Here is a 16,591-nt window from a genome sequence, read left to right as displayed (position 1 = left end):
TAGAAGTCCGAGATTAAGGTGTGGGCAGGGTCATGCTCCCTCTGAAGGCTCTAGGGAAGGACCTGTTCCAGGCCTGTCTCAAAGCTTCTGGTAGTTCCTGCCTTCTGGTAGGATAATTTCAATCTTCAGATGGTATCTTTCTGAGCATGTCTCTGTGTCCGAATCTCCCCTTTTCATAAGGACACCAGCCTTATTGAATTAAGGGTCCACACTACCCCAGTATGAACCTGTCATAACCAATCACATCTACAATGACCCTCTTTCCAAAAAAGGTCACACCCTGAGGTACTGAGGGTCAGGGTATCAGCATATAAACTTTGGGAGAACACAAACACATATATAAGCTCCCCAACCAGGGATCAAACCTGCACCCTCTGTAGGGAGGCACAGACCCCCTAACCACTGGACCACAAGGGAAGTCCCTTGTTAGTTTACAGAAATAAATTGCAGTTTCTAAAGTTGTTAGTTTCCTCACATAGTTTCATGTACTTTTAAAAGAATGGAAGTTTCTGATGCTTCTATCAAGACGAAGGATTGACTATAATAAAAACACGAAATTCATTCTTTAAATTAAGTCCATTGAGATTAGTTTCAATAAAAACAATTGCTCCAGATTCTTGTAGGTCGTATGCAGTAATGGTTACATAAACCTGGGGGAAAGGCTCAACTACTCGCTATTGATGAGTTGGAAAGTGATATCTCCACAAACTCTCAAGAATATCTTTACTTTAGGTAAGCAAATTGTAAAGAAACACAAACTGTCGGCCCTATACAACAAATATTGTTTCTCTCACTGTTCAATTTTTTTTCAATTTAAGGAATTAAAACAATTTCCTGTTTCACTGAACAATTATTTTCTTTTTATATACAGACATCTTTTTTTCAAAATATATACTTGCCTTGATATGTTCCAGCCAATGAGTAGATTCCAAACTGGACAACCAATGAGATTCTTCCACATTAGGATAAACAATGTCTTTGACTTTTTTCAAAGATTCCCGCATAACATGAATGTTATGAATGTCTAAGAAGAAAAGTTCGGCGTTATGATACACATCATCACTTTCATATCCTCCTCCTGTTGCCTAAGAAACAAGATACACAAAACAGTAAGTTGGGTTTTCTATTTCTTCCATTACTTACACAAATATTTCAAAGGTTATTAGTCATCCAAATCTTAACCTAAAACCTTGTAACTTTGATTTAATAATTGATGTGACTCGACTTCCTATCTGACACTAGACCTCAACAATATTAGTCACACTCTGAGCTGGAAAAAAATGATGGGGAGCTGGCAATTTCTTGGGAATCTGTATTTGCAAGAAAAAAAATCATTTTCAAAATGTTCTCTAATTACTAGCTCTTCTTCTGGATCTGGAAAGGCAAGAGCTGGTCCTGAATGGTTCTCATCTTCTATCTGATTTTAACAGTACTCCGAGGGCAGGCTCACATGGGACACGATGAGCTAGAGGAAAAAGATAGGCTTTGGAGACAGACCCAGGTCGATAGCTCAGCTTCAGCCCCTCTTTGCTGTGCAACCTGTGGCAAAACACTTAACCTCTCTGAGCCTCAATGTTGTCTCTTGAAGAACAGGAGATAATACTACTGAGGTCGCCTAAGATTAAAAGGAGCTGGGCTCTATAACAGCTAACACCAGCCACCATTTAATGAGCCTCTCTGACATCCCAGATATGGTGATTCTTGCTTTACATCATTGTATCTAATTCTTATAACAATGCTACAAGACAGGTATTACTATCTCCATTTTGCAAATGAGAACAGATGCTATTTAACTACCCCAAAGTCAGAGGTAAGCAGAATTTAAGTCATCTGATTTCAAAGCCTGAATCTTTTCTAGTGCCCTGTGACTGTCCATGTGCTATGCAAAAACACCAGGGACAGTGCTGCGCATGGTTGGCCCTCGAAGGACAAAAGGTTTCAAGAGGAGTGAGATGGCCGCCACCTGCCGTGGTGCCTGCCAGCATCAACCTGCCAGGGTGGGCATCACTTCCCCTTCACAGGGTGGTGAAGATGCCTGTTTTCCACGAAGACAAAAAGAAATGCTATGGTTTTGTTTAGGAACTGGGCTGATTTCTGCTTAATGTTTGAAAATGCCATGGAACACATGGCCCCTGGCCTTTTAAGAAAAGGTTAAATCATTCAGGAACCTGTGAAGAAAGCAAGCAGAAATGGAAGGATGCTAATTAACATCATAAAAACATATGAATATGTAAACTCACAAGTAAAGGTAAGTAAACAGTCAAAGCCAAGGACAGACAAACCACATGCCTGCCACTGCCACAGAAAACCTCTTCTCTTTTTATTTACAACAATTGTAGCTCGGGACAGAAGGGCCAATACATCCTACAGTTTTTTTTCCCAGGGTTAGTCACAGAGAAGGTTTCCTACAGTAGAAGTAAGGCTACCACTTGAACTTCAAACCTGGAGACCTATGTACAAGCCAGAGGCCTCGATCTCCACAGACTCCAGGTTAGAAATTGTTTTTTATTTAAACAGTAGTGTGTTTTTAAAGCTTGGTACAAATAGCATCAGTAGTAGACAACAAATATTCACTTTGTTGTTTTTAAATAGCTATCAGCTAACGAATATACACCCACATGGGTCACATTTCAAGGAATAACACCTTGCAGCTACAATCGGAGGTCACAACAGGAGTGTGCCTGTTCCACTGTGAACTAGCTCTGCAAGCCTCTCACACAAAGACACACATCACCCTCCCATGGACACGTGACATGTGGTTTGTAAACAGTTACTGATTTTTCAAAGACATTCCGAATGCTGGAGTTTCTTTTTTAAATAACTGAAGATGATACACAGAAAAAGTAATAATTCATTGCCAAAGTTCCTGCCAAACAGACATTAATACAGCCCCACTTTAATTCATCACAGGGTGCTGGATCTTGTCTGTCTCTGGGTTTTGTTTGTTTGTTTAATTTAAAATGCTTGTTACATCTGGGGTTGTAAATTTCTAAATATCCGTAAGGGCAAAATAATTAGATTCAAAGAGAAGTCAGAAGGGTAAAAATCTATTAGTCAAGCACAGAGTGAGTTACCAAAAGTTCAAAATCTCCAACTCGGATTAGTTTTGAAGTTTTCTTTTCAGTTCTCTTCAACAAAAAAGAACAACCCAAGTTACCTAGTACAATATACAGACTGTTGCCATGGATAGATGGCTAGGAAGACACAGCTGAGAGAGGAGGGGACCCTGAATGTGGTTTTTAAAGAATGATACACAGATTTTTCAAGCCTAGGTTTTTTTTTTCCCATAATACTTTCCTTCCTTTCATTCCTAAACAGACTAGACACACAGGCAAATTTCCTGAGTCTTAAAAAGGCATTCAATAATTCTACTGCTACAAAAATGAGCTTTAGAGTTAATATGATAAAGGTATTCATTTTATGCATTTTATATACCTTAAAATATCCTTTCTAAATACCTCATTTTAATGTTATATCATATCTGTTTCAGGCTAAATGTATACATGGAAATACTTCATTTTATGCATGTATTCAACTCTGAATTATACATGAAGGATAGCAGAAATATAAAAGTAAGGATAATACAACAAGATATTTATATGTGGGCTGAATTTACTAAACATTTTCTTCTTATTCCTAATCTATTGATTGATTTCACTTCATGATTGCTTTATAGATAATTTCAAAATCATTTTCATTATCTAAACCCAAATCAACTGCAGTAACAAATAGCTGGTCCAAAAATACACAAGGGGCAGGGGGCTCCCCAGGAGTAAAGGTGTCAGGTGCATGATCTGTGAGCGAATAATTGTAAATGGAGCTCCACACACATGCCCATGTAGAGAGACATTACAGGGTCTGTTTAGGAAACTACCACATCTAGGTGAGCTGCTTCAGGACTTGTTTTGCTTTCAGGCTCTTGCCTTGTGCTTTCAATAATGCAAGATGCCAGGTAAATGACTTCGGGATAAGTAAAATATCCAAGATGATGAAATGTAAGCCTATATCTGACCAGCAGCAATAAATCTCAAAGCTGGGATGGGGCAGGCCCACTGTGAACATGTATAAGTGACAACTGGAAATGAGAAAAGGAAAAAAATAAAACCAAAGTTGAAACTGAATGTCAAAGGTATTTCTGAGTCTGGGACCATATCGTGCAGGGGCAAACAGCCTTCGCAGCAGCTGCTGAGGGGCCCCTGCAAGCAACACTGCCTTATCACTTTACCTAGGTGTACTCAGCATACTCTGCTTAAGAAGGCCAAGGAAACCCTGGAGAAATAATTCTCTGAAGACACTGACACCAGGGCTTCCCAGGTGGCACTAGTGGTAAAGAACCCGCCTGCCAATGCAGGAGACATAAAAGACTCGGGTTCCATCCCTGGGTTAGGAAGATCCCCTGGAGGAGGGCACAGCAACCCCCTTCAGTAATCTCACCTGGAGAATCCCATGGACAGAGGAGCCTGGCAGACTAGAGTCCATACAGTCACAAAGAGTCGGACACGACTGAAGTGACTTGGCACGCATGCACAAATAACTGTAAAATTCATATACATGGAGCTCCTCATTTCTTGGATTATTTCATATAACTGAGAACACACATTTCTGAGTTTAGAGACAAGACTGCTTAGATAAAGATACAAATTTAGGATTTTAACAATTACAGCTTCTCACAATCCCCACAGATGCCTCCCTAGTGTATACACTGAGAATGACATAGTGTTGACATTGAGGATGACCATCAATAGCCTAAAGGGCTCCAAAGAGATTCTAACACACGCCTGAGATCTTGGCCAAAACCCAAGTTCATTACAGCTCTAGACTTGCCTAGTTTATCAAAAGTTGACTTTCATTTGAATTTTTTTTTAGGATTTTTCTTTATGTGTACCATTTTTAAGGTCTTTTTTGAATTTGTTACAGTATTGTTTCTATTTTATGTTTTGGTTTTTGGCCATGAGGCATATGAGATCCCAGGTCCCCGACTAGGGATTAAACCCACACCCTCTGCATTGGAAGGCAAAGTCTCAACCACTGGGCCACCAGGGCAGCCCCCTTCATTTGATTTTAAGGAAATCAAATTTTCAGATATGTTTTATGATTAAAACTACTTTCTACCTTAGTGAACTCATTTCCTGATCTAAGCAAAGTTTAATGAATTTAAATCCACATGTTGACCAGTCATGACAACAACATTCATGTGAAACACTGCACTCTGTATATAAGGTAGAACCATGTCACGAAATACACTCACCTTGTTGGCCACTGCATTGACATTGGGCCTTGCATCATAGATCGTGAGTTTGTTAACTTGTCTGTTTGTCTCCCTGATGACGTCGAGATATCTCTCATCCTCTTTATTTCGTTTACCACTCATACCAACAAGAGGCTGACTGCAACGCACAATGACGGTCTTGTTTTCAGGATGGATCCATGACAGCACCTACAGTTGGTTCAGAAATTTTAAACTATCAAGAAAACAACTAAATCTCAATTAAAACCATAAGAAAAGAGAGCCCTAACAATCATGATGAAGTGAAACTGATTTTGCCAAAATAGGATGTTTGTTCACCTCTGATTTCCCTGTGTGCCCAGAAACACATGTTTAACCGTTAGGACGATTCAGAGCCAATAAGAACAACTAATTGCTTGACTAGTCTTTTCTCAATTTGCACCACATCTAAAAATGTTAAATGCTAACCTAAAAATAGTTACATCACTTGAAATAGAAAGCTTCAGACATTTTATTTTCGTCTTGAAGCTTGCACCAGATTTGTCATCACCCAGAAACAGCTTCAGTAAAAGGTGAGAGATAAAGGAAACCAGCCCTGGTCCTGTCTCTATAATCTCAACTCATGCCTGCAAGTCATTTTCCCGATAGTCTCAATTGTAGAATCTAACACAGAAAACCCAAAGGAAGCAAACAGAAGCTCAGGACAGCCATAGAGCTGCCAGGGTCTCCATAACAAAGCTTGGACATCTGCCTCCTGGGAGAGCTCTTCAAGCTTTTTCTCAGAATCAACCTTCTCTAATTTCACACACAAGCCCAGCACACTTTGCTACCTGGTCGCTCAGCTCATAGCACCTAAGAAACAAGACTGTAAAAGGAAGCTAACAATGTAACATAGCCAAAACTACAGTACTGTCCACTTTCAATGACTGAATAGTTTGGCAGGTGAACTCTATCTCAATAAAGCTGTTAAAAGAAAAAAAAAACACACAGAGGAGCTGGGAGGTAAGCATGGTGGGTGACAGCATGAGCTCTGGGACAGGCACACCTCTTGCGGTGGTTCTGACCTGGGTACTGAGCTCACGGCCTCTTGTCACTTCCTTTCCCTCTTTCATAAAATATGGAGCCACGTGATGGTGTGGCACTGTTGGGAGGACAAATGGAGAACACATAAATCCAGCACAGAGTATAAAAACCCATGAAAATCAGGCACAAGAACCGCAGAAGTGTTCGAGCTCACTTAATACAAAGCCAAGTACGCTGTCATCTTCGAAGTCATCTCCCCACTCTGGCAAATTACAGGCATTGATGTCCATAAAAATTGCAGTGTATAATAATATAACAGGTTAGTGAGAAGAGATTATATGGTAATATGAATGAATACTCATTCAACTGAGTCTCTGCACCTGCCAGGGCCCAGTCAAAATACCACTGTGGCCTTGACTAAGAGTCCAAAGGCTCAGGACTGCGAGCCTGGGTACAAGCTCCATTTTCTAATCTACAGTGTGGAGGTGAGACGTGCCCACCCACCTGCCATGGCTTGGCCTCCAAGAGAGAAAAGATGTGAGATCACTTTTATGTATCTATATATTTTTAATTTAATTTTTTCAGGTTTACTGAGATACACTTGACCTACAACAATAGGTAAATTTAAGGTGTACAATATGTTGATTTGATACAAGATCACTTTTTTTTTTCTGGCCACACTAGGTGGCTTGTGAGATCCTAGTTCTTCAACCAGGGATCAAACCTGGGCCCTCAGCAGTGGAAATGCAGAGTCCTAACCACTGGACCACCAGGCAATTCCCCAAATGAGATCACTTTTAAAAGAGCAAATTGCTGTATATACAATACATTTATTGTTTGATAAAGACCCTCATTCCCCAGTGCTCTCTGCTCTGCTTCCCCACTTCTCTCTGCTTGGGAGATTTAAGACTGGAATCAACAGGCCATGTTAAGAAATGCTATTCTTATGAGTTGTTTCACCTCTTACTTGCTTCTTCTTCTTTTCTACCTTTATAAAAAGGATGCTTGCTATATAGCCAGACCAGGTACAAATAATATAAACTTTACAACATCAACTACCATGAGTGCTTTAAAAGTATATGGTATTATATTAGGTTATTCTTATTGAAGTTAATATGTAGAAGCCATAAATAATTAACAATGTACACAAAGATTTAGCCAGCAAAACACTGTTTATAATAGCAAAAGGTTAGAAAGAAGCTAAATGTCTCACAATAGAAAACTGAATGACTCCATATACTGGCACATGAGCAGAGAGTCAACAGTGTGGAAGGTTCTTTCCAAGATAAATGCTAGGTAGAAAAAGCAGATTGAGACACAAACCACAGAGTAATTTCATTTTTTTCAAATAAAAATATGTATGCATAGAAGAAAGTCTGGAATAACATATATCAAAATGTTAAGTGTGGTCCTCACTAGATGGCAGTCTCCTTGATCTTTAACAGTATTTTTTTAAATGTCTAAAATAAATAAATATGTTATTATATGTTAAAGAATTCAGTAACATTAAAACCAACCTGTTGGAGAACAAAGGAATATGTACCCATTTAATGGGAACATTAATGCATGTGGGTTATTTTATTATTCAGTGATATTTTAACACTATACATCTTATTTATGGATAACATAATAAGACTGCTTTCTCATCAATTCTTTTTGTATGTTTATGAGTTTTTTTTAAAGAACTGAATATCAAATATTAATGATTTATTATTAAAAAGGAAATACGTTTCCTGGGTTACATTCAAGAGTCTGGTGGTTAGGAGTTGTATCAGAAAGAGTACATCATCAATTATTAGATATTATTAAGCATTGTAATCTATAGAGAGGGGATGGACAGTTTAGCCTTAAGTTTTTTTAGGAAAAAAAAATGCAAATCGGTGCCCATTACAAGGTAAGGAGGATCAATAAAATAGCTAAGTAAAAAGCTAAGCATTCTATTTGCTCTACAGTGGGTTTCCATTCACTCAGAACTGTGGGAAATGCTGGATAAACATGGCAGCCTGAGCACAGTGGACTTGGCTCAGTTCTTTCACTTCCTCTCCTGCCCTTAATCGCATGAAATTCACACACATGTACATGTGCACTCACATGCACTTTTGACACAGTAGATGTTCAATAAATACTCATTGAATGAAGGAGTGAACAAAATGAACCCACATTATCCTAATCCTTTCTCCTGTGGGCAAGGCATGTCTTAGCAACACAGCTGGCCAGGAGAGGGGTGGAGTCTGTGGCTACAGCACAGAAAAGTATGTTTCAGCAGAGCAGAAGAGGAGCGCACTGGTAACTCTGCTTCATTAGCACAGCATTCTAGCAAAATGAGCTAAAGACCATACTTCCAAGTATAATATATACCTCATGAAGATATGAACAGACACTTGCCCTTAGCGAACCAAGTGCATTTTAATTACAATTCATATTATGCTGCTGCTGCTGCTAAGTCGGTTCCGTCGTCTCCGACTCTGTGCAACCCCATAGACGGCAGCCCACCAGGCTCCCCTGTCCCTGGGATTCTCCAGGCAAGAACACTGGAGTGGGTTGTCATTTCCTTCTCCAATGCATGAAAGTAAAAAGTGAAAGTGAAGTCACTCAGTCGTGTCCGACTCTTAGAGACCCCATGGACTGCAGCCCACCAGGCTCCTCCATCCATGGGATTTTCCAGGCAAGAGTACTGGAGTGGGATGCCATTGCCTTCTCTGCATATTATGTTGATACTACATAAAAGTTTCACACAAATATTCTTTTAAGGAAAAAAATGTCTAGACTTGGAAGTCAAAGGTGACATAACATTAAAGTTTAATTTCCTCAACCTCTGTTTTTCAAAGTCAAAAACAATGTACTTATTATGAGATGCCCTGAAAACTAACAGAGGGGAAAAATTCTCTAAATTTTTAGTCAATATGATTTATAGACACTTTAGTCAATAAGATTTATAGTGCAACTCATCCATAAATATTTAAGAACCGAAACACTACTTTATGAACTAGGTCCAGTGATACTGTAATATACTGTTTGGGATAATCCGCACTTGTCTTAAGATTGCTAATGGTTTGAATGCAGCTTACAAACGTGATGCAGATAGACAAATCCTAATAAAGGTGCTAAGTAAAAGCCTGTAATTACAGGCTCCATAACATAGGGTATTTCTAGTGTTGTTTCTAACGTGTCAACTGACACTGACCAAGAGCCTCACATCTGTTAATCACTGTGCTACAAATAGAGAAGCCACAGAGACCCTGTCCTCCCTTCTTCCTTTTCACCTAGTGTTACCTGTTCCCTCTCCTATATAAAAACTACTTGAGTTCATGCTCTATCCTTGACTGCAAGCTTCTGGGGGGGGTGGGGCAGGTAACGTCTTACTTCTTTCCTCATTTGGCCTGCTGCTTTGCACTCAGAAGACATTTGATAATATCTTGTGGGACTGAAATTCCAAAAGAGTGTTTCTCTAAATTACTTGACTACCATTCTCATGGCACCCTTTACAAAAGACATGAATTGCAGTACTCACTGGAATTCGGTTTCGGGATCGAAAAGTTGCAACTCTCCTAAGATCTTCATCAGAGGCACGATATGGAACCACCAAGAGAGCTGGGTACGTGTCACACAGTTTGTAGCACTTATTAATAAAAGTGATTCTCCAGTGGTGATTGGGCAAGCCCTGCAGGAGAAAAGGAAGTTCGTGTCAACACAGAGGACTCCTCTCTGGGTCTGGCCATCACTAGGTCTCCTTTCTCCTTTCGAGCAGAAGGCAAACGTGCATCTGACAGCAGAGTGATAACACTCTACTGATTCCCAGTAAGGGAACCAGATTGGTAATCCAGATAACAGAACACAAGACAAAACACAGGTGGGCTCCAAAATTCTAAACTGTCATTGATAAATGCAAATTCTGTTCAACTTGAGATCTTCCTTCATTTCATGCCAAACTCTTCTTTACTACTTGTACAGAGAAACTCAAGCTCACCCCCCCACCCACTCACACACCTTAAAGAAATGTACATTGTGTAATCTTCATGTGTGTCTAATTGAGGGTAGAAAAGCTATCAGGCAACTTCTACCCCCTACTCAAAACAGGGGGAATACTTCAACCTGCTCCAAAGTAGAAAGAAGCTAAGCTTGTAAAGAAATTCACAAAGTATGTCATTGTCAATGTATGGCAAAAACCACTACAATGTTGTAAAGTAATTAGCCTCCAATTAAAATAAATAAATTAATTTAAAAAATAAATTCACAGAAGGGAAGTAAGGAAAACCCCTTTGGGGAGGCTCATTTTGCCACCTCCTAAGAGTTTTCAATCAAGTGGTTTGGGATGGGTGATTGCTCTATGGCTTGTATGACAAATAGAGTCATTTGCATTTGAGGCGGCCGGCTAGTGTGACAGGGACACACAGAAGACATCTTCCATCCTACTGTCTACTCACAAAATTGCATCTAGTGGGGACAAGATCCAGAGGTGCTGGAATAACTCCCTCCCCACACTCACAAATACAGAAGTACGCACAGAAAAGTGAGCCATGTGGGGGCTTGTTTTGGGAACAAGCATTGTACCTTGTCTTTAGGTCTGGCCCCATAGAGTCCAGACAAAGCAGATGAGTCTGATGTCAAGTCCAATTAGAGAGTTACAAGTCCCATCAGAAAGGTATAAGAAAAAAAGATGGAATATAATGGCAGTCTAGAAAAAAATACCTTCAATAGTTCATATATGCATGCAAGCTTAAAAACAGGAACTGTTTTGTTTCAAGCTAGAAGCTTTGACCTACAAAATAAGTCTAACTACTGTAAATAATACTTCAAAATTAAGGTGCAAATAGTTTAATGTATAACACTACAGAGGTCTCCAAAACATGCAAGATGTTTCAATGGTCCTTCTTCTGCCTCCATATATAACCCAGAAGACAGGTTATTAATGACAGGTACACACAGCCTTTGAAAATGAAATAGTCTAAAGCTAGAAACAAGGCGTACTACTTCATATATGTGCTCCAGAGATAAATTTCCACACCTGCATGTCTGATCAAGACTAAACAGGGAACTCAGCCAAGAGGCCTCGTAGTGGAAGTGGTGGCTTAAAGGTTCTCAAGTCTAGTGTTTCGCACTTTGACTTTACACTCACTGGGCTTGATTTGATTCTCAAACCTAATTCAACAAAACTTCCCAATTATTTTACAAGCTTTATAGAATGAGATTTAGGAAAAATCTCATCACAAAACTCCTAGCTGTCCCATGATTTGGTTATAGCAGAGGTCAAAATGCAGCTCTTGTTCCATAAGAGGCATGGGAATCTTCTTAAAAATGCCAGGAGACCTTCACCTCTGAACAGCAACAATACTCGTAGCCTCCTACTTTATTGTTGCAAGTAAATATGCACATGGGTAAAGTTTACTAAGACAGCAATAAAGGCAGTTCTCATACACACTCATCAAAGCTTGCCTGGAAAAGTCATCATTACAGTTCTAATTCATTTGAATCTCTAAGCCAAAATGAATATAACTGAAATCTAACTGCCAGTAATAGTTAAGCTCCCAAACACATAAATACACTGTGACATCAATTCCTGAGTAGTAAGACAGAAGCCTGGCTTTTCTAGACTCTGAGTATTTGATTCATTTTGTGGACAACATATAATGGATGTTCTTCGTGTAGTGGGAAGAAAACAAAATTACCCATGCAACCGTCAATGCAGCTTGAACATGGCCCTGTAAGAGCTTGTAGGCTTCACAGTACTAGACAGACAGAATAAGCCATGTTATACTACTGCTAGGAAAAAAGTATTTAGCAAGGGTGTTACTGATTCTCAAAGAGCATGACCAAAGGCATATATCCTCAGCAGGCACATTTGAGATTCCTCACATGGCACAGTATCTACTGACTTACCTGCCTTCTGTATTCTTCAACCGGATTATAAACGGTCCATCCGTCCACATTAAACTTTTCTTCATTCAAAAATGCAAATATTGGCTAGAAAAGGCAAAAAAAAAAAAAAAAAAAACAGAATGTCAACTTCGGTGTAAAGGAACTAATACTCTACTAATACCACAACCTTAGATTTTTATTTTATTTTTTACCAGATTTGCCCACAATGAAATAACAACCTAATACTTTTTCTTGTCAGTTTTTTAAAACATTTATTTATTTTAATTGGAGGATAATTACTTTATGATATTGTGATGGGTTTTGCCATACATCAATATGAATTGCCCATTAAGCCAGAAATAACAGTGGCAAATTCAGACTAGACTTATGCTACCCTCTATCTTGATTAACCATTACTTTTGAGACCACAGTTTTCTATGACTACAAACATGACTTTTTCTTTTAGTTTTTTTTTTTTGTAAAGTAATTTATTTATTTTAATTAGAGGCTAATTACTTTACAATAAACATGACTTTTGGTGGTTTGTTTTTAAAATGCTGTTGCACAAAAATCAGACTTCCAGACCCAAAAACACCCATCAATTTTAAGCAGTATTAGCAATCAATCAGGTAAAAGACACTTAAAAAAAAAAAGAAAGAAGAAAATCCAACAATGATTAGTAAACAATGCCACTGTCTCAAAAGGGACCAGTGATGCATTAATCTATTAAAAGAGACAGACCATTAGGAAAATTCTTAAAAGAAAGAGACAGAACATTAGGAAAATTCTTAATTAACTTCTCTGTGAGTTCTGAATCAACGCCCTGATCTCTGAAACGACACTCATCTCTTCTCTATGCTCATTCTCAAGGTGACATTAAGGAATTTCATGACTTCAAATGCCATCCATACCCTGGTAATTCCTAAATATCTATCACTCTGCAGCTCCACTGTGATCTTCAGACTTGGCCACACAAGTGACCACACCATGGCTAGAGGACTGGGATGTTCACAACTCCCACCCAATCCTGCTCCTCCCAGTCTCCCTATTTCAGCAGATGCCAGCCCCATCCTTCGCACCTTGGCTTATCCTTATCATTCACTGCTAGCACCCTGGTTTAAGGCTCTGCCACTTCCACTTGGATTATTATAATAACGCCTCCTAACTCTGCTTTCATCTTTACATCTAAAGTCAGAGTAGTAGTGGCACAACCTAAGTCAGCTCAAATCCTTCCCCTGCCCCCAAATCCTCCTGTGGGAGCTTTTCATCTCACTTTGGGTAAAAGTGGAAGTACTTGCAATGGCCCCCGTGGCCTTCGCCATCTGGCCACCTCTCCCACGATGTCTCTGCTCCTCTGCTTCATCAGTCTGCTCCAGCCATGCTGGCTTTTAGTGCTGCTCCCCAAGAGCACTAAGCACACACCAATCTCAGGGCCTTTGCACCTGCTGTTCCAGTTGTCTGGAATCCTTGCCCTCATGGTTTCCTCCCTTCTTTCTTTCACATCTCTGCTCAAATATAACCTTAATCAATGAGCCTTTCTCTAAAACTCTACAGAAAAACAACACACACCCCCCGTCAACAGCACCCCTCATCCTCCTTCCCATTTTATTTCCATCACTTGTGACCATTTGACATGTATTTACTTGTTTGTTACTGTTGAACCCCTACCATCCTCTAGACCATGGGCTCCGTGAAGGCAGACACTTGCTTTCTTCCCATCCTCAATCCCCAGTAACTGAACAGTATCTGGCCCACGTAGGTGGAATACAAATTTCTTGATCAAATGGAAATGGAGAGCTTTATACAGCCCCTGCACAAGTACTTTCTCTGGAGGCACTTTTCCTCTAAGTCTCTTCCTTCCATCCATCAGCCTAAGGCCTCAGGTGCACCTGACCCCATTATAGAGAATTATAGAGAATTTCTGGAAAATCATCACTTAGAAGTCTTGGTTTTCTGTGGCAAGAGGTTTAAGGTGAAAGCAGATCAGGATCATGATCTCTGGAAGATCTTCTTGAACTTTCCAAAGCATGTGGCCCCCTCAGTTCAGTTCAGTCGCTCAGTTGTGCCCGACTCTTTGCGACCCCATGAATCACAGCAGGCCAGGCCTCCCTGTCCATCACCAACTCCTGGAGTTCACTTAGACTCACATCCATCGAGTCAGTGATGCCATGCAGCCATCTCATCCTCTGTCATCCCCTTCTCCTCCTGCCCCCAATTCCTCCCAGCATCAGACTCTTTTCCAATGAGTCAACTCTTTGCATGAGATGGCCAAAGTACTGCAGTTTCAACTTTAGCATCATTCCTTCCAAAGAACATTCAGGGCTGTGCCCCCCTCAGCAGGTCTCAACTCTGCACTAGGCCCCAGTGCTGTCTAGTAGCAATGACACTGATCTAGCTGTGCGATTATCGAGGCTTTAGGCTGATAGTGAATCCACAGCAATACTTGATTATTCAGTACCCTTGGGGAAAACAAGTGATTTCTGTTAACTGAAGTTTAACTTGAAGGCAGAAGGACCTTTGGTGAGACGAGCACTAAAATGCATAGCACACATCTTTATTCACACATGGCATCTACAGAACATGCCCAAGCATCCTTTTGGTGACATCATCTGAGCACCAGATACTGCACCTGTCAGGACCTGGCCTGGGTAAATACTCAACACTGCTGAACCTCATGCCAGTGGGATGTGTGTAGATGACGTGAGGCTGTACTGTCACTCGCTTTAGAAGAAAACCTAGAATCTGCTTTCCTGAAATAAGTTCCTGATTTCAACATGGTTTTTGTTCATTTTTTTTTTTCTGGTTTTTAGTTATTTGCATCTTTCCCATGAAGCTTAAGCAAATACAGTGGCTGTTCAAGAAGAATAAAATTGCTTACTCAAAAAGGCCAGATAAAGCTTTCTCTCCAGAAAAATAATGTGTATTAATGCCAAGAGTGTCCTCTGACTTGCCAGCAGCATTTTCAATGTAACTTACTACTTCTCAACCACTAAAAATAAACCAACTCTTTATTTGCTTCCAATATGCTCTTGCATCTTATATTAAAATTACTGATAAGTGTAAGGTAAGTATACAAAATTCTTGTCATCAGAAGCTATTTCCATAGCTTCTTTTATAAGTCACATAAGAGAACTGTCTGTATCATATGGTAATGATACAGTGTCCTCAAGGTAGCACAACCTATCAGGTGCCCTTTCTCATGAAATAGCTCTAGAATAACACGTCACAGTCTGAGTGATGTCTAGATATATAGGACAAGTCCATGACTGGCATCCTTGACTCAGGAAACGTGCCTATGGGAACTCTGTGATGACACTTGATGCTAAGAACCACACTTGGACCTCAAATATTTCAGGCAAGTTTATGAATCAAATAACAGCAAGATATTTCTTGCCATGAAATACAAAGCAACACATCTAACACTGAACTAGAGCTTAAGGTGGAAAAGAACAGATGTTCAAGCCAATATTTTAACTATCCAAATAAATTAGCTGACAATTACAAGAAAATGCCTTTTTAACGTATTACTTGCTAGTTTAAATAGGAAAATACGATGTGAACACTGAGCTGTCACTAACTCTTTGGCTCTACTGAAGTAAGCATCCTATAAGAAGCAACGCGGACATTTTCTAAAGTTGAATGTACAGGAATTACTTCCCAGATATTTTAATTTCTACCCTTTCCCCCCCTTAAAGATTAAGATAAGAGAACAAAGCAAGAGTTTAAAAACACAAGCTCTCAATAGAGTAACATAAAGGTGGATTATTACCAAAAAACTAAGACTACTAAGCATTAAAGCAAGGACAACATCACCCATTCATCTTTGCCTTATTATCAAAAAGTATTCCCTACAAGTGATTACTTGTTACAAGGCTAATTACAGCTCCTGCATGAAAATGCTAAAACCTAAAGTTAGCAGCTTACGTTTCTTGAGGATTTTACCTGTCATTTATTTTCCCTTATAGACATGTAGTTTTTAAGGCTTTGAGTCTCTGAGAATTTGATTTGCAGGTTGCCATTTTCCACAGTGATTCCTACCTACAGCCCTGGGTCAGGTTGGGACACTGTTTGGGAAACATGAGTCCCATGGTGGGAACCGCTTCTAGAGACTGTCCCTCGTGGGAACGCACAGGGAGTCAGGTTCAAGGATGGTGATGACGTGCCCTCAGTGACCCTGTCCCTGCACCCATCTTGCTTCCCAAGAAGGATTCAATCCCAGCTCAGGGAGTGGGTAGGGGGTTCAGAGATGGGGTTGGGGTTTCCCCAATGTGCCAGGCACTGCCTGGGCCCCAGCTCACCCCGCTGAATCAAGACCCTCTGGGGGAGGGTGGTAATGGCCTGATCCTGAAGGGCCATGGATACACCAGAACACTAGGAATCTTTCTGAGGGCTCTGTGTGCTCAGACTATTTGAGGGGCTGCTTGACTTTTTTATTTTTTTAAGTGATTTTTGAAATAATTATAGATTGACAAGAAGTTGCAGAGA

The 16,591-nt window shown here is 40.0% G+C and overlaps 1 protein-coding gene across 5 annotated transcripts in view; it reads right to left on the bottom strand.

The window, feature by feature from the left end:
* MTM1 (myotubularin 1) overlaps positions 1-16,591 on the bottom strand; it is a 96,741-nt gene that overhangs the window by 15,053 nt on the left and 65,097 nt on the right. For all 5 annotated transcript variants that reach the window (XM_059883469.1, XM_059883470.1, XM_024988096.2 and 2 more), the window contains 4 exons: positions 12,128-12,211; positions 9,762-9,911; positions 5,249-5,437; positions 900-1,085 (listed from right to left, as the gene is read on the bottom strand). In XM_059883469.1, the coding sequence (XP_059739452.1) occupies positions 900-1,085; positions 5,249-5,437; positions 9,762-9,911; positions 12,128-12,211 (609 nt within the window). The remainder of the gene's footprint in view (positions 1-899; positions 1,086-5,248; positions 5,438-9,761; positions 9,912-12,127; positions 12,212-16,591) is intronic.

The sequence above is a fragment of the Bos taurus genome, chromosome X (genome assembly GCF_002263795.3).
Source record: "Bos taurus isolate L1 Dominette 01449 registration number 42190680 breed Hereford chromosome X, ARS-UCD2.0, whole genome shotgun sequence".
Classification (NCBI taxonomy): Eukaryota; Metazoa; Chordata; class Mammalia; order Artiodactyla; family Bovidae; genus Bos; species Bos taurus.
This window is presented reverse-complemented; position numbering and strand designations above follow the sequence as displayed.